The 18,883-nt window shown below is 41.4% G+C and overlaps 1 protein-coding gene across 8 annotated transcripts in view; it reads left to right on the top strand.

Moving 5' to 3' along the window:
- PDE11A (phosphodiesterase 11A) overlaps nt 1–18,883 on the top strand; it is a 162,191-nt gene that overhangs the window by 67,651 nt on the left and 75,657 nt on the right. For all 8 annotated transcript variants that reach the window (XR_013991157.1, XM_081023757.1, XM_081023758.1 and 5 more), the window contains 4 exons: nt 2,171–2,246; nt 2,781–2,848; nt 5,270–5,362; nt 6,488–6,538. Coding sequence is in view for 7 of the 8 variants with exons in the window: in XM_081023757.1 (XP_080879883.1) it covers nt 2,171–2,246; nt 2,781–2,848; nt 5,270–5,362; nt 6,488–6,538 (288 nt within the window). In the remaining variant the exon portion in view is untranslated. The remainder of the gene's footprint in view (nt 1–2,170; nt 2,247–2,780; nt 2,849–5,269; nt 5,363–6,487; nt 6,539–18,883) is intronic.

Genomic DNA, 18,883 nt, shown 5'->3' on the forward strand with positions numbered 1-18,883 from the left:
GCACAGAAGGCCTCTCCCGTGTGGGAGCCATTTCCATTATCTCTTAGCCCAGCCTGGCCCTCACAGTGAGTGTTCTCCCCACACCCCCATGTTGGGCAGTGGGAATCAGGCCCCCTTTGAGTATTTGAATCGGAGACTGGAAGGGGTCGAACAGTTTCGGGCAAGCAATCTTACGTTAGTCCTTTTACCATGCCTCCACATTTCATCAGCTCCATGTGTCTACCAGCCACCTTTTCTTCAAACTACTGCTTTTGAGGCCACAATTTACTTTTTACCAGTTCCTTCAGCCACCCTGTCTTGAGCAGCCTTCCTAATACCCCTTCCACCCTCTCCTCCACTATAGAGCTTTTCAGAATCTTCAGTTCTGTGAGGTTTATTCAGAGCTTTCCCTCTGATCCATTCCTGCTGTCCCAGTTCCACTTTTCCTGTACCTTTTTCCCCAATCCTCATTTTCCATTTCTTCATTGAGTCTCCCTTTTCTTAACTGTTGGACTACCTGCACTCTTCCTTTAACATGCTTGCCTCTGGGCTCCCTGCCTATTGCTTTCTCTGCTTTAAGGATTTTTTTTCCAGCTCCCAGACTGCACTTGTGTGAAGTTTTAATACCATACAAACTAACAACTTCCCCATGCCTCATAGAAGGTGGACTGCAAACTACTTCAATTCCTAGAGCAGGAGTATCCAACCTTTTGGGGCATGGGGACACATTTGTTGTCCACACCACAACATTCTCATTTCACAGAATAAAAACTTCCTGATACCCAGGCTCCCCCCAAAGAAGGCAGAAAACACCTACAACTCCCCCCCACAAACCCCCGCCCCACAGACAATAAAAATCAGACACCATCCACCAAAAAACAGACATGTTCCGAATGTCAAAAAGTAGCCTCCCCCAAAGAACTCAATTCTAAAAATATAAACATTGAGTGGTTTAACATGGGGGGGCACCATGGGGGGGTCTGATTGCCTGTGGGCACCATGTTGATAACCCCAATCTGAGAATAACTAAATTTCCTAAGCAGTTGCACTTGTCCAGTTCAACCACTGTCAGAGGCTTAACTATCACAACTGCAATGCAATCGTGATTGCTGGAAGGGGAGAATTAGGTAGATAAAATAAAACACAGGGCATACTCAGAGCAGCCCCAGTATTGTTAGAGTCAACATGTGACTACGCAGTCAGCATCCAATAGTGTGCTTTACAAAACAACAGCAACGAGACTGCTTGGCTGTTATTGAAAACTCTTTCCACTATTTATTAACTTACAAATGTATTCCTCCTCTTTAGACATGATCTTTAGATTTTGGAGAACCATGTAAAGTATTCAAAATCTAATAAAATGTATGCTAACAGGAGATGTGTTCTGCTTCAAATGATAGTTTTTAGATAAATAGGTTTTGTAGCATACTTCAGAAAGAATATTCTGAGATGTAGGCTTGAGATGATTTATACTGAAAGGCATAAAATCTGAGGGGAAAGTCAAATTTTAAAATAGTGCAGGGAATTAGATGGAGACATCATAGTGCCCTAGAGCCACTGTAGGTAATATTTTTGTATTGTATTTGTATATTATTCATCCTCCACAAAGCTCAGAACAGTGTACATGGTGCTATTCCAACTGAAGCTGTATTTTACAGAGTTTTCAGTTCATAGGAAACCTGTCAAGAAATGCCTTCTAGGTCATCACAGTCATGTTTTAAAAAACCGATATATTTGAGATAAACTCCCGGGACTAATTTACAGTGGAAATAGTGGGTTTTAATTTATTCAGCTTTTCAGAAATACAGTTAATGCCAAAACATATGCAGAAGGAGAGGGTGAACTTTCTCCCTCTCCAGATCTAGCTGAGCCTATCCAGCAGTACAGCTCTGTGATCTTTAACCCCTTCATGCACTAACTAGCAGTCATGCATAGTTATGTGCCTGCAATCTTGCACAGATCTGGATCCTTCTATGTATTTGGACAATTTCCCATATAGGCTAATGTAAGGGTCAAGGGTTGAAATCCTGCTCACTTTGGGCTTGGAAGTAGTACAGTCTGTATACATGTACTGTATTTGAATTTCACTTGGTTTTTAGTAGTGCAACCTTCTATCACTTGCTAGACGTGTTGGACAAATGCTAAGTCATATACCATGCTAGTCACTAATTGTATTGTTTTCATGTCCTAGGCTGACCAGATTTCTGGCTTTCATATAAGATCTGTTCTCTGTGTCCCTATATGGAATAGCAGTCACCAAATAATTGGTAAGATATCACTCAATAATGACTAATGTGGTTGTGCTGTTAAACTTCAGAACTCCCTCCTTAGAGAAGCTACATTGGCTGGCTTCTTACTTGTTGGCTTTCAGCCTGAAGTTGTAGACTTTTTGTTCCAACAGGCTTTTGGTAACTGTTTTTAAGGAACGAGCTGGTGCTTTGATGTTTTTATTGTAACGATCTCCATGTTTTAATAGATATAATGTTTGTTTGTTTGTTTGTTTGTTTGTTTTTTATTGCTTCCATCCCCTCTATATTTTTAGCTTTTTCTAGTTTAGCTGTAAAATACTGAGATATGCTCACTATATAATATGTTGACCTTAAGATTCGTAGGATACAGGATTTAAGACAGCCCAGCTAACAGCCTAATTAATTAAGCCAATGTGACCAGGCATAGGAGAGAGTTTCCCCCATTTGGTTTAGCTGACGCATACAGTTTTGATAAATAAGCCAGTAACTACTACAATACAAGGAGCTATGAATTAATGTATAAAATGAACTATGTTTGCTAACTTTCCACAGGAGTAGCTCAAGTGCTGAATAGGCTTGATGGGAAACCGTTCGATGATGCCGACCAGCGACTCTTTGAGGTGAGAAATGTTAAGTTTGCAGCAGGGACTTCTACTTGAGCGGTACAGGTAATGGACCCAATCCAGCTTTGACATTGATGTTTATTTGTTTCCGCAGGGCTGAAGTAATTGCTTGCTTTAAGGCTTCAGCCCCTGCACATTTACTTGAGATTGTGCTCCACTGAACACTCTGGAAGTTGCTTCTCAACAAATTTATGTAGGTTTGGATTGCAATTCTCCTGTTCATAACAACGGGATTTGCTAAACTTGGGCTGGAATACAGCCTATGTATTTCTGCAAGTGGAGTCTCTTTTATACTTGTGTTGTACGCAAAAAGGCATATCCTTCCTGATCTTATTTTACATATACTCCTAAATGAATACCAGTGAAAGTACTAGAATGGATTTTCTTGTAAGGGTGGCTAGGCTGCATTCTGAGAATTATTAATCCTGATAAAGATCCTAGTAACAACTTCCAGACTTTCTCAGTCTTATTGCAACTCCACCAAGTATGGGAACTATCAGTATTAGTAACATTTCCAGCATTTCTCACAGTAACTATTATATATTTTTGCCAGATGAGATGGAGCTTTAAAGGACCTTTGTAATGGCTTTCCTTCAGTTTTCTACATGGAGAGGCTGCAGGGCCTTTTGTAAAAATGAAGTGCCAAACAGAATCTGAAATATCAATTCCCAAAGTATTATTCCATTTGGTTTGAAAATTACTGCTTTCAATTCCCACTCTGTAGCTTATAAGAGCATGATAGATCTAAAACAAGAACCCTTTCCATTTCTTCCTCTACAGTTTCTTCACCTCAAATAGTAGTAATTCAGACAGAGATGTTTTTGCTTCCATCATCCCAGTTCTAAAATTGTAGGCTAGAAAATGTTTCAGTTGATAGTACTGAATCCAGGATGGAGAATTACCTCCAAAAATAGTTGTAATTTGAGAATAACTAATCAGATAGAATTGGTTAATTTCAAACTACTCTGGACCTAAAAACTTGTATATTTAGGAACATAGGAAGTTGCCTGATGCTGAATCGGATCGTTGCTCCATTTCTCTTGTTATTATCCACAGTGCTTTGCAGTAGATCTCCCGAGCCATAGCTTTGTGGTAACAGAGATGCTCTGTATATGAATTGACCATTGTCTTGTGCTGTATACTAGTTTTGCCTGCTGCTAGCGACACTGCTTCAACTGGTAATACGTATTTTTTTTGCAGTAGTTCATCAGCCTTTTAGACTAATGGGTAGTTTTCAACTATCTCACACAATACTGACAGAATTCCACATGCTATAAGTGAATTTATACGTAACACTAACCCATATCTTGTTTCTCCTGGGGGAGGGGGAACATATGCATCACCTATGTGAGGTGATTGATAAAAGAATGTGCTGAATGCCTACATCCAGAATCGAAGGACAAGTAAACTCATGTAAGAGAGAGAGAGAGAGAGACCCATCAGCAGAGTCTTAAAACACAGAATCATGCAGCGCAGTGGGAATGTTAGACCTTTTAAATTCTAGCTGCTTACAGTGCTTTCCCTCTCTGTCCCTCTTGCAATGAACAAGTAAGTTTAAATGCTTAGTAAGTTTACATGCTTTACTTACAAACTCCAAAGGTCAGATTCATGCATTATTCCATACAGTAAACACAGGCAGAAATCTTGGCATACAAAATATAGTGTAATAACTATAAATAAGTATGTATTCTGAGCTTGTAGTGAGCAAGCTCAGGCACATCCTATTTCACTGAGTTCACAGGGTGAAAGGAGAATGAACAAACAAGGAAACTTACCTTCCTTCCAGGTTAGAACATGACTTAGTTGAGTCTGAGAATACAGTTCTGTGATCTTAACCCCTTCATGCGTTAACTAGCCCTAAGCTTGCTAGTTATATTTGGCTACAATTTCTCACAATCTCCCTTATCAGGAAAATATAACAATTGCATGCACAATGTAATAAACCACCCAGAGTCCCATCTAGACTTACAGGTTCTTAAAACTGTTTCCTTGTAGAGGCAAAGTTTCTTCCATCCTTTGCCATTTGCCTCTATAGCTTGACAAGTGTGTGGGGCGGAGGGGAACCCATTGTTAAATTAGATGGTTCAGTTTGAACATAATGCCAAACCATAGTTAAAAGTAACCACCATTTTGCAAGCCAACAAAAAAATATGGTTCCACATTGCTATTCGTCTGTGGTTCATCTGCTCCTGGGCTGGATTTAGGTGTTGTTCAGACAACAGAAATAAGCTATAGCTTCACATAAGGTGCTAACAATACCATTGCGTTGGTATCATGGCTATTTTGCCTTATGTTTAACAAGCTGGCTCAGGTTCCCAGAGAATTGTGTGTTTAAAGAACATCTTAACAAATAAACTAATGTTGATCTCTGGAGATGACATGTTACAAATTTTTATTTATTTTTATTTATTTTCCTAGGCTTTTGTCATATTTTGTGGCTTGGGCATCAACAATACAATAATGTATGACCAAGTGAATAAATCCTGGGCAAAACAATCTGTGGCTCTTGATGTGAGTATCACTGTAAATCAACTTCACATTTACTAGGGGGAAGAATTAATATATTTATTATTTGTTTAACAGATTTTTAGTCCTTCCTGCCGTAGAAATAAGATGCATGCATTTCTAATTTAATTTATTGCCTAGCTCCCCGTGCTCCTCAATGTAAGAGGGAGAAAGTTAGTTTTCTTCTGTTTCCTATCCAATCTTGGTGATGTGTTTTCCAAGGACCCATGGGCATCTAGTTGGCCACTGTGAGAACAGGATGCTGCGCTAAATGGGCCATTTCCTGATCCAGCAGGACTCTATGTCCAGATCTGTGATTTCGTCGTATTCCTACACGATATTCGTACACGATAAGAAAGCTTAAAATTCTAGATAGCTGTGGCACAAGCAATGGGGAATCAGACATTTATAGTAGCTTGAAAGTTGTTGATAAGAATGGGCATGCTTCTTTTCCACTGACTTGGAAAAGCTCAGCCAGGGGATGAGTTGTAATAAACATTTGAAAACTATTGCAGCTGCATGCAAATGTCCACACCATGGCTGTGTATATAATCACAGTCAAAAGTATGTTTAAGGCTCATCCAGGTACAAAATAAAGGCTCTGTAACTGAAAAATCATTTCAGCATAAAAATGTAATTGATCAATTGTTAAGATACTGCTCTATTAGAAGATAAAGATTGATCACACTCTTATCTGAATATTGATGAAGGCAATGATGAAAAACAATCACAATTTGGTTTAAAAAACCAACAACACAAGGGTGGAATGAGTGGTATTTGATTCTGAATACACATGGGAGGGTGTTGATTTCCACCAGTGCTCCCTTCTTCCTGTGCACACTTGGGTTCAGCTCATAATTATTTTCCTTTGGATTATTTTTCTTCACGTCAGAACAATAACATTGTCTGCGGCATTACAGTATTTCTGAAATACCATTTCCTAAGAAATTATCTGGGAGGTAAATGCTGCAAGTAGAATTGATGACCTGTGATGTAATATCTCACAGTGATGCATAAATATTAATAAATAATTTTAATAGTCCTTTCAGAGACTGCTTAAAGCTCCTATTTCATTTGAGCTTCTCACTTGTGGAATTTCTCCCCTTCCCCTCCTAATTTGTTCTGGGTCAGGTGCTGTCTTACCATGCGACATGTTCAAAGGCAGAAGTGGACAAGTTTAAGGTAACCTATCAACATTTTACTTCCTGGAAAGGGGCTGTATAGAGGTTTTAAAGAATAAAATAGCCAACAAAAATAAGCAGAACTGTGGGGAAAGATTTAATTTCTTGTAGCACTGTAAATTTGTTTCAGTACTAATTTCTGATCTTCTCTGTGGTAACTTGTAGCCTATAATAAAATTCTTGTAATTGTCTCCCTCTGCCATTTTTGTGATCACATGAATACTCATGTCAGGATTATTCTCTGTTCTTTTCATTTAGGACTCTGAATTGTTATCTCCCCTTCCCCTCTAACTCCATCTCCCTATTGTCCCACATTTCTGCCTTAGTGACTATTCAACGTCATGATGTACTATTAATAAAAGTTTCCTAAGTATTTAGGGAAGTTTTTAATATTTAATGCTGTATTGTTTTTAACACTCGATTGGAAGCCACTCAGAGTGGCTGAGGAAACTCATCCAGATGGGCGGGGTATAAATAATAAAGTAGTAGTAGTAGTAGTAGTAGTAGTAGTACAACATTTTTAAAAAGCACAAATCCCTGCTTTCAGCATCATAGTCTCAAAAGACACTAGGAAAAAGCATTGTGGATCTGGGGGAGAAAGAGTGCTTAGTTGAGAGAAAGTAAGGGGAGGAAAATGAGTCAAAGAATATCATTACTAACTTATATGAAGAAAGAAATACAAGTGAGGAAAATGAGCTTTTAACAATTTCCTAAAGTGAGACAAAGAGGAAGCCGAATGAATGAACGCAAAAATATATTCATTTGCACGTGTGTATACAAAATAATGGGACGTTTGAGCAGGCAATCGGTGGAAGATTGAATCCATGGGTTTCACTAGAAATGTTTATATCATTGTAGCTAATGAAGCCTAAAAGGCTGCCCACAGGAGGTTTCTCATTGTGGATTGTTTCATTATTTATTAATTTTACAGAGAAATCCTATACTCCAATTATGTGGAGGGAGAAGGAGATATGTTGTTGCTCTGCTGGTGGAACAGCTGCTGTATCTCTTGTGTCCTCAGCTCAGGAGGTGACAGGGAAAACACACAACCAGAAAATGCAAAAAACAGTGTAAAGTGCCCTTGAAACGCTCCATTGCCCACCAACCAGGGACAGTCGGTGATGACACCCACATACGTTGGGGGCCAGTGATGATGGACACTAGACTCCTCAATGCACACATCCTCTGTCGTAACACACACACAAAATCATGCCACAGCGCCCCTAATCCATCCGCTACAGTCGCACAGCTGGCATTAATCTCTGTATAGCCAGGCTGCAGGCATTTCTCCAGGCAGATGTTCAAAACCCCTTAACGTTCCTTACAAGCACTCTTTTATGAGCATAACAGAAAGGACGGAAGGAGAGCCCACACAGCAAAAGTCGCCACATAGCTCCCTAGAAAAGGAAGCTTGCAGGAAGCACGTAAAGTTCTTTAGGACAAATGTTCAAGAACTTTCCAGGGAGGAAAAAAGATGCATCTGAACTCCTTTCCAAAGATAATATGTAAACTGTTCTCTATTGATGTGTAATTTACAGTGTGTGTTTTTAAAAACCTAAACTGATTGTGTAGCTGGGAATGCTGTGCAAGAGATCAATATTTAATAGCTGTATTACATTATTGATAGCTTTGTAAGATACTCCTTTTTGTAGGCAAACAGCACTCAGGAGAACCCTATAGCAGAAAATAACGAATCACTTGTTTTATGAAATCTTTGATTCAGACTGCAATATTAATAGCAGTTCTGCTTTGGTACTTTGGCTGACCTTTGCTCAAACAATAACCGTAAATGGAGATATCTCCAATAGGATATCTGTTTAAATCACTTTTTAAAAAATAAGTTTTATTTGTAGGAAGTGACACCAAACCGTGGATATGTAGAAAGACTTCAGTACTGCTTCACTGTGTCTGTATGCATAGTTCTTCAATTTGACACATAGACTTTGGGTTGGATCCAGAGATGTGCACTTGATGAAATTCTGTTGGTGGTGGTATTCTTGAACTGTTGTCAAGTGCTAGCAGAAGGCCATATGGAACACTGTGCAAGTGATTTTGGAAAAGTTTGCTAGTAGGCATCTTGAGAGTTGCGCAAGGGATTGTTCAGCACTTTGCATGGACAAAAAGCACACCTCCAGATTTCAGATCTTTCCCCCCTGCAAGGATATTGCTCTAATTCAGATAAAAAGCCTCCTCCATGCAGAAGAAGGCCTCAGGAGCTAACCCATTATGTTTAAGGTTAAATATTACTAGGGTGGGACCTTATATATTGTGAGGCACAATAGCCTAAATCTATTGCAGATTAAAATCTAAAATACTGTTGCACGCCATCCACAGTGGCGCAAGATTCCAGGAGTTCCAGGCGGCTTGCCCAGGGTCCGTGTTTCCTTTTGGAAAATGAGACGCAGTGGAGACACATATATACAACCTGAGCCTACAATGGAGCATTAACACTCCAATAGGGTCAATAAGCACAGCCTAGGATTCAAGCAGAGATCCAACATGGTGCTCTGTCTGCTGCTTTGCTTCTCCCTATCACACCACTCCTTTCTTTAAGCTTCTGGCTCACATTGCTTCCTTCCTGTACAGTGGTGCCTCGCAAGACAAAAAGAATCCGTTCCGCGAGTCTCTTCGTCTTGCGGTTTTTTCGTCTTGCGAAGCAAACCCATTAGCGGTTTAGCGGATTAGCGCTATTAGCCGCTTAGCGGGCTTAGCGGATCAGCTGATAAGCGGTTTAGCGGATCAGCTGATATGCGGCTTAGTGGCTTAACGGATCAGCTGTTAAGCGGCTTAGCGGATCAGCTGATAAGCGGCTTAGCGGCTTGGGAAAAGGGGGGGGAAACCCCGCAGGAACTCGCAAGACATTTTCGTCTTGCGAAGCAAGCCCATAGGAAATTTGTTTTGCAAAGCACCTCCAAAACGGAAAACCCTTTCGTCTAGCGGGTTTTCCTTCTTGCGAGGCATTCATCTTGCGGGGCACCACTGTACTTCTCTAAACTTTGGCTTTATCTGTGTAAAGTGAAATGAGCCCCCCCCCCCTTTGCAGTCTCACACAGAATTCCTTTGATCCTCTGTTGTCCTAATGGCGCATTAACTCAGGCTGACGCCTCACACCTCACACAGAGGCTGGCCTGACTTAATTAGCTTTTAACACACAGCCTAATTACACATGCCTTAATAGACACAAGTTTCCCAGTTTTAACACACAAAGCCTTAATTAAATTCCAACACCTATCGGACTAGGAATTTAGGGTGCCCAGCACCCACAAACTCATAACAATACGCAAGAGCCTGTTGAAGTGCGAGGTCCCTTTTGCCTGGTGTGATTGCCTGTTTTGGTTATCATTGGGGAGGCACACAATTGGAGCAAAAATGTTCACTTCCTTTAAAGCAACAGCAGAAACTTTAAAAGGTGTCTGCAGTGGCCTTTCCCAACTCATCTGGCAAGCAACATAGGAAACGGCCTTATACTGAGTGAAACCATTGGTCCATCTAACTAACCCATTATTGTTTACACTGACTGGCAGCTGCTGCCCAGCGTTTCAAATAGGAGATGCTGGGGATTGAACCTGAGGCTTGAGACGCTCTGCCGCTGAGGCACAAACCCCTCCCCTTAAGCAAAAGGATTGTTGTAAATATCACTGTGGATTCATGCCTTTGCAGTTTCAGTTGCCCTTTCAAGGAAGGAAACTTTTTGTGTGTTGGGTAACTCTCTTGTAAAAGAGACCCTTCCACAGTGCAGTTGTTGGGAAGTCCTTTGCCATGCAAAGTGAAAGGATCACAATTTCAGAGACAACCCAACCCACCACCTCCCTGCTGCCTGGAGAGTGCTGCGCTTTCCCTGAAAAACTTCATTCCACTGGAATGTCAATTTTCACTGCAAAAGGGGAAATCTGGTGTGACTCTAAAACTTGCACAGTGAGGAAAGTCAGGATTCTGTGACTCAGGAGTGTAGAGTGCAACACAATTTCTTTGAATCTCCAGCATGCTTTGAAAATGGCTGAAAATCATTTTTCACCCCCCCCCCCCAAATGCCAGCGTTGTTTTATTCCTAGTATTGGTATGCTAAATATAAGAGTGCAAAGAAACAAAACAAACAAAGGCGTGTCACTGGCAATTTCCCCTTTCTAGTATTAGCAATTTCTGTTTTTATTAGTCAATATGTTGGCAAGTTAAGGCTTAAAAGAATTAATGCTTTAAGGGGAAAAGTCAATGATATTGACGCATAAGACTCCCATACTGAAAGGGATGTTGCATTTCTATATTGTTGCAGTTCGGCTTACAAGTACATTATGCAGCTGTTTTTTTATTTCTTCTTTACCATTACATCTGCTGCGGAGCCTAAACGGCTGTTGTCTAATCATTAAATGATGCTTATAGAAAAACCCAGGAAAATTGGAAACCTCCTATGTTAGGGAATGTTGCATTATTTATAGAAGGAGGTAAAAAATGTCATGCTTCTGTTCAACTCTTGCCTTCAAACTATTCAGCCATGTAGAAATTTCTAATCATTAATTCATCCAAAGAAATTCTATGCAAAATTAGTAGCCTATAAATAACATAAGTATTAGTAATATTCAGCATGACAAGAGTCTGGAGCAGGATTTCCCAAACTTGGGTATCCAGCTGTTTTTGGACTACAACTCCCATCATCCCTAGCTAGCAGGTCCAGTGGTGATGGGTGATGGGAATTGTAGTCCAAAAACAGCTGGAGACCCAAGTTTGGGAAACACTGGTCTGGAGCAATCACTTCTCTCACTCTTCCCCGCCCCTCCCTCGCCTTCCTGGCAGCATCTCGTTTATAACACCCATATCTGACTCACACCCAGATCAATGATTGTTTTCCCTGCTCCTGCCTCTCATCATTGGCTGTGGCCAGTGTGGGGGCATTCAGCATGATCTCATCACGTCACACGTGTTTATAGTAGATGTTTCTAAGAAGAGAGGAGGAAGAAATATGGAGGCAGCTCCATGTCTCTTGTGTAACACCTAGTTCTACCTTTAATATCTGATGGGAAACTGAGAGGGATACAAATGCTGTTCATACCATACTCAGTCAATCTCGGGGATGGCATGTGCAAGGATATTTTTCTCAGGTCATGAGTGTGAGGTGGCTTTGCTTCGTGATAGATAATAAATAAATCTCCATCAAATGTTGAACTATGGGAAGCCAGTAAAATGTGTGTTGCAGTTTGTGTTAGGAAAAGACACAATGAAAAGATAAGAATGAAGAGATTCTGTATTTTTGTGTCACAGAGGAATTATTTTTATTATTTGGGCAGAGAGAAGATATTGTGCAGAATAACATCTTAAGGGTTTGTAGGAACAAATGTAGTCTGCTTTATGCCAGTCTTGGGCATGTAATAAATAGAAAGGCAGTCTAGAAAGATGCATGTATTTGTGCATAAATAGATATACCGTATATACTCGAGTATAAGCTAACTTTTCCAGCACATTTTTTTATGCTGAAAAAGCCCCCCTCGGCTTATACTCGAGTGAGGTGGGCGGCGGTGGTGGAGAGACGAGCAGCCCAAAAGGAGCCCTTTCTCACTGCTGGTCCTGCCGCCGCCGCCTGCCTCTTGCAAGGGCAGGCACAGGAGCCGCAGTTGTGAGAGGTGCTGTGCTGTGCCTCTCCCAACCGTGGCTCCTATGCCTGCTCTTGCAAGTGGCAGAGGAGGCGGCGGAGGGATGAGTTGCCCGAATGGAGCCCTTTCGGGCTGCTCCTTCCTCCTCCGCCTTTGCCACTGGCAGCAGCGGCGGCGGAGGAATGAGCAGCTCAAAAGCAGCCCTTTCGGGCTGCTTGTTCTTCCTCCGCCGCTGCCTCCACCACCAGGTTTGTGGTGTGGTGTACCGGCTTACACTCGAGTCAATAAGTTTTCCCAGTTTTTTGTGCTAAAAGTAGGTGCCTTGGCTTATATTTGGGTTGGCTTATACTCAAGTATATAACTGTTAATATGTTTTAAACCCTCCACCAATGAAGCCAACACACTGCAGTTCAGTGTGCACACATGTACGCAAGGGACAAGCTTCAGCTGTCCAGTCCCAAGAAGGGTACACATGGAGCATACATATTCTCCCCCCCACATTACACATTTCCCTAATTCACACATATGCAAGCACATACACATGGTCCCGCTAGATGTGTTCCAGTTCTACACATTTTTTCATATGGTTCCTACAATTATTACTGTGATCCTGATAAGGTATTCCCAACTAATTCAGGAGTTTAAAGGTGGCCAGCATGACTAAGCCGCTTCTGGCGAACCAGAGCAGCGCATGGAAACGCCGTTTACCTTCCCACCGGAGTGGTACCTATTTATATACTTGCACTTTGACATACTTTCGAACTGCTAGGTTTGCAGGAGCAGGGATGGAGCAATGGGAGCTCACCCCATCGCGGGGATTCGAACCGCCGACCTTCTGATCGGCAAGCCCTAGGCTCTGTGGTTTAACCCACAGTGCCACCTGCGTCCCTTGTGATGCAGGAGTTAGGTCTGGCTAAAAGGAATGAAGAGTTTTGGGTCTTCACTCAACCTTCAGGACATTCTCTGTTGTTGAGAGGAAAAGGCGTAAGCCAGCCTGACCCACATTCTTTCTTCCTGTTGATGCAGCTTGAAAGCTCACATCTGTGTGCTGTTTTCCAACCTAGCCCAGCTGTTTGTGCCCAGGCTAGTTGCTGAGAGGTGACACTGCAGCCTGGTTCTGTCCAATTTCAAATTGGAAAAAAGAGAACTGTTAATGCTTTGGCTCAGGAGGACCATTTACAGGAAGTAGGCCTTGGTAATCCTGAATACCCACCCCCGCCCCCATCACAATCTATGAAATAACTTCTACCTGAGCAAACAAGGACAATCACAGCCACTTTAGTGAGCTTGGGGTGAATGTTCAAGTATAGGAGCATCACGACAGCTGTCACAACCATACCCTCAAGTAGAGTTCATAGCCAAGCCTCTAAGAAGAGTCACAAATCCCGACAAATGACCCATTATTATATACACACACATGCAAACTTGCTTCCACACAGTGTTTATTTATACCCTGTCTACATCAGGTTGAAAAGATCAGCCTTTACTTAAAAATAGCATTCATAAAGTACCTTTTAATAGATCATAATAGGTCACCTAGCAAAATATTGATAGAAATACCTCATTTTTTTTACCCTTCAATGGGTGTTATGGCTTCCCTTGTCCCAGCATAATATTCTGGCTCAGTTCTTTTTAATTGTACTGGAGTTGTTGGGGTGGGGTGGGGAAAGAGCGTGAACATTTAACATTTACTACGTTTTGTATTTTAAATAAAATTTAATTTCGAGTAAGATACGTGAGGAATTCTTAAATGGTTTCTAGATATATGGTCAAGGCAAAATGCATTGTTTTTTCAACTAGAATCTCTGGCTATGCAGCTTCAGAGAAATAGGAATCTGGAATGTTTTCAAGAATCAAAAGAGCTGAGATGAAGCTGTTTGGCCACTGGGTGCCATCCTTGCTCCACGTTAAGTCTCGCAGTAGCCGCAGAGTTGCTGTAGACATGCATAACATTCCAAGCAATGCAGTGCTGACGTAAATTGGGACCGTAATAAGGTTTGCACATGGGCAGGTGCTAGAATCTGGCAGCAGCATCGGCCGTGTCCCTTCCCCACCCTGCCACCGCTCCAAGCATACTTGCAAATGCGACAATGTAAAAGGAAATATCCCCCCCCTTGGTTCAGTTGTTAATACCATCATGCTACTCATCTCAAGGATGCTTCCTCCGTGAGTCATCATAGTACTCTTATGCATGGGGAACATGGCAATGATTACGAGTGACCCTGTTATATAGCATATTTGCAGCAATCTCATTCTTGGCTGTAGCCAGGGTCTGAACCTGGATCCCTGTCAGTGCAAGGCACAGGCAGTGTCATTGTTAGGCACTGTTAGAAAGGTTTAGCCCCAGAATTATTCCCCACCCCCACCCCAGTTCAGCTCAGATCTGGAACTCATGAAATAATAATGAAGAAGGAAGTGCTTTGAGCATGCACAAAGTATCTTGCCTGGCCAGTAAGTAACCGCAACTAGCTTATACCCATTCACAGTTGGAAACGGGGAGGCCTTCCAGGGCGAAAAATGCACTCTTCTAGGCAGACTCTTTAGAAACGAGGTCCTTCATTCTCTACTCCTGACCTTTTATTATTGTTTTTAACCAGTGGATGAAAAATGCCTCAACCACTTCTTCCAAAACTATATGCCAGGGCACACCAGTGTCCCATGATGGAACTGCTAGTGCTTCACAAGAAGTAAACTAATTAAAAAATCAGGTTTTTCCCAAAAGCCCAAAAATGCCTTGCCAAAAGAGGAAACTTCCTTTCTGCAAGATTTTTCACTCTCCCTTCCTTCTGCCTTTCCAATGCATTTCAGTGCAGAGATGTCACAGAACTATCTGCTCACAGACGGGGACATAGTCACTCACTTAGGACACAGTGGGCCATCTCTTCGGAGAACAGGTAGTGCCTTTCTCTTACACAGTCCAGAAGCAAACCTTTTCAGGTGTAAGAGAGATTTTGATTCAGAAAGTAGGCACGTCAGGTTAGCAGCATTTTGGGGAAAACAGAGTTTTTAAAAAACCCAGAATTTATTCTAAAGGAAATGCTTTCTTTATCCTAATTCTTTTGAATAAAAACCTGGTCATATGATTAATCATACTCGGTACATTTTGTAGTGCCAGGGGATTGCACAGAATGTGCCTGGAACACACCAATTTTACAAGTCTGGAACAGATAGATTTAATGTCCTACCCCTGACTAGTAGAAGTGGTTTTTCTTTTTCTTTTTCATTTGTCATACATAAAAACACACACACAAAACCCTAGAGAAGTTAGCTTGACAGATTGGCAAAACTTTTGTCCTTGGGATTCCTCCAATAATAATCAGGCATGCTGATCATGGGCATATTCTCTTATACAAGTTAAGGCTAGCAGCAGTGCCCTTTTAACATTTGCAAATGTGGTGCCTGTTGTAAGCAGTGGCTGTATGTAACACTTCCTTCTTCTTTTGACAGCAGACCATAAAAACACCACCTTGGCCTACTCGTGCATCTTCAACAGCAGTTAGGGAGGCCAGCTTGTCAACAAGGCTATCTTGTCCCTGTAGCTTCAAAAACAGCAGGATTTGAACAGATTATCAGGGGACGCTTCTTAAAGGACAGCATGTACTTTTATCTTAGTAACAGAAATATATCAATAGGTGGGATGACAGTTCTGAAGATGGTGTCCATGGACACAGAAAGAGACTGTTTACGTCTTATCCAAAGAGTTGCTTTGCCATTGGAGGGGGAAATATCATAATACCTTTAATTCAGATCAATTAAACACCACAGAAATAACGAGATAGCTTTCAGGTGCAGCTGTTCAAAGCATCAGACCCTCCAAGTGTCCTTATTTTCCAGGGACATTCCCGGATTTACAGAAGCCATCCCGATTTCTGATTTGGTCCCAGAATATCTTGCTTTTCCTTAGGAAGTCCTTGTTTTCATCGGAGAAATGTTGAAGGGTTTGAAGCATTAGGTTGTAAAGACATGGGCATGTGAGTGAGGCTTGACTGAGCGAGTTTTGTTTAAATTGTAGTGTAAATATATTTAAATCCTTTCAGATTTCTGTACTAGCCACATGCTGCTTTTCATGCAGCTGGAATAATACTTGAATGACTCAACCATGTAGGTGAGTGCTGATTGTGTGGATCCTGGCCAGGGAATAAGCGTCTTGCCAGGAATCGTGTGTGTGCTCATTCTGTGGGAAAGATCCCCCCACACCATGACTGGGTCATTTAAATGTTATTCCCAGCTCTCGTGCAGTAAGTCTTTTTCTTCTTCTTTGGCGATCACTCGTAGCTGAGTAAGATTGTCATCCATAAAAACAGTTTTAACAATGAGTCCGTAGGTGACTGTGGAGGCCAATTCTGGATCCACACATCCTTCCACAGTGGGGACATTGGTTTCTGGGCAGCAGTTGATCACGGTGTGGATTTGCCAAGCGTACCTTCCTTTTAGCATGTTTCTCCCTTGCGTCCTGAGTTCGAGTGTCTTCAAAGCTAATACCAGTGTACTGGAAGAAGCAAAGATCCCCAGTGTTGAAGCATGCAGTGAGTATGGTGCTCAGCAGGGCTCATGTATGATACAAATGGGTTACAACAGAGGTTTTCAACATTTTTGAGTCCACAGTTCCCTTGACCAACTACATTCTTTCTGCTTCTTTACATTCAAATCAGGTGAGCCATGTGTGCTTTTGTTTTTTTCTGAAAGTAGATGACATTAGGGGAAAATTAAGTTCACTATCACTCTGCTGAAGATGTGATTTAACAATGCAGTTTACAGCTCAAGCCCACAGGGTATGCTTAAAAACAAAATACGCCTCACTAGAATTTGATGGAGGCTGAGAAGAATAAGAGTTAGATAAAGCATATTTTGTAGGAGAGCCTTCCTTGTTTTACTAGTGCTTGCATGCAAATGCATGTTCAGTGTTCGAAGATGCTCTTAATTTGATTTATATTCAGTCAAAGAGGTTTCAGCCACAGTTGTCAATCAAGTCAAGCTCTGGAAATAGGATTCCCCCCCCCCTCTTTTGGGTGGGGGGAACCTACTCCCATCATTCATTTGCATAAACTCTTCCTGTCATCTGCTAGCCTGGCCTGACACAATAACTTCTTATTTTTTTACAATAATAAAGCTGCAGTGGCTAGCTGGAAATCTTCCCACTTAATCCCTACGCACCTTTCCAGCAATGAGGAATATCTCTTTGTTAGGTAGCGGAAGTGTAGAAACTGTAGGACACCACGGAAACAAGAATAAACAGTTCATGTTTCTGATGCGCTTTGGACCAGATGTCCTTTCAGCAGTTTGCAAATGCAATGCCCTCAGTCTCAGGCAATGCTGAACCAAACTACAACTTTGCACGAATGAGCAAAATGTGTGTGGGCTCCCATAGTGAAGATCACAACCATTTTGCTTCTCCCCAGTCATTTTGATGCTGTGCTGAGCCAAGCTAAGGTTTGTTTTAGCACATTGCCTAAATCTGAGCTTGTGGCTTAGCCTAGGCAAACTTTCTTCTAAGGACCTCAAGTTTTTATTCTCATAACAACTGGTGAGCTTCATGACTTGAGTGGCTGTTAGAACTTTGGTCTCTCAGGTTTTAGTCCAGCATTCTAACTACTGACGTGGGTAAAATCACTTGTTTTTGCCCTCAAACTTTGCTTTCTCTCTATACTAACCTTCAGGTTTCTCCCTTCAATATGTTTTAATTCCTGTTTCAAGTTGGACCCGATGCACACATTCCGATTTAGTTTTTTTTAATAGTAAATTTTAATTAGTTTTCAATTACAGTCTGATAATAGCCTCATTATAACAATGCCAATTTATAATACTACACCTTTCAATTTTGAATCACCTAACCCAGGGTGTGAACAGGTTTTATTCAGAAATAGTTAACCCTTTTTATTCCAGTGGCGTGTGGTTGACTGAGGTAGGTTAACAGTTCTTGGTCCAAAACTGAACACTTCCTGAAACTTCTTGGGGTCTGTAAAAAAATGCGTAGGGTCATGCTAAATTCGATGAAAATCGCATTTGTGTAGGTTTTTTTCTAGTTTTGTTTCCTTGGTAAATCTTACTGAATTTGGTAGACAGGGATTTTGTTTGTTTGTTTTATTACATTTATATACTGCCCCATCATCAGAGGATCACAGTGTGGTTTACAATATAAAAATACAAAAATACATAATGACAAACAAAACAATAATTCCATCATACTCTTTTCGAAAGGTTTTTGTCCCCCCCCCCCCAAACACAACATTTCAGAAGGAAAAATCTCAAAGATCTGTGGGATGTGTGAAGCAGCCATTTAGAAGCCTCTTCCATTTCCTCAGGCACTTGTGTCACGTATTTTGGAACTTAATAGAATGTAAAATAAATGTTATTTTGTTTGCTTTGATCTCAAATTTGGCTTCATTTTCTCACTCGTTGTAATAGGGTTGTAGCCTGAGCCAGCAACACCCCCTCATCTCACCCCACCCCTGCCCAAAAGTGTACGTTTCTTGCTCCCTAGGCTTGGTCCCTGGGTCGCTTGCAATTATCTTGCTGGCTTGAAGCGCACATTGCCTCCAGGCAGTACTTAGAAGGAGCCTTGTAGCTGTTGATACAGAATCAGAGAGATAAAATGTAATGTCTTTTACGGTCCATTTCCCTTTTCTCTTTTTTGATGATGGCTACAGGGGCAAAGGGAAATTTGCACTTCATCATGGGTTTTCTTGTAGGAGCAAAATCCCTGGTCCAAGTCATTATCTTGTTACTACAGAAAGGGGTGTGCAAGCAATTCAGTTTAGGGCAGG

Source organism: Podarcis pityusensis, assembly GCF_964106645.2.
Source record: "Podarcis pityusensis genome assembly, chromosome: 1".
Lineage (NCBI taxonomy): Eukaryota > Metazoa > Chordata > Lepidosauria > Squamata > Lacertidae > Podarcis > Podarcis pityusensis.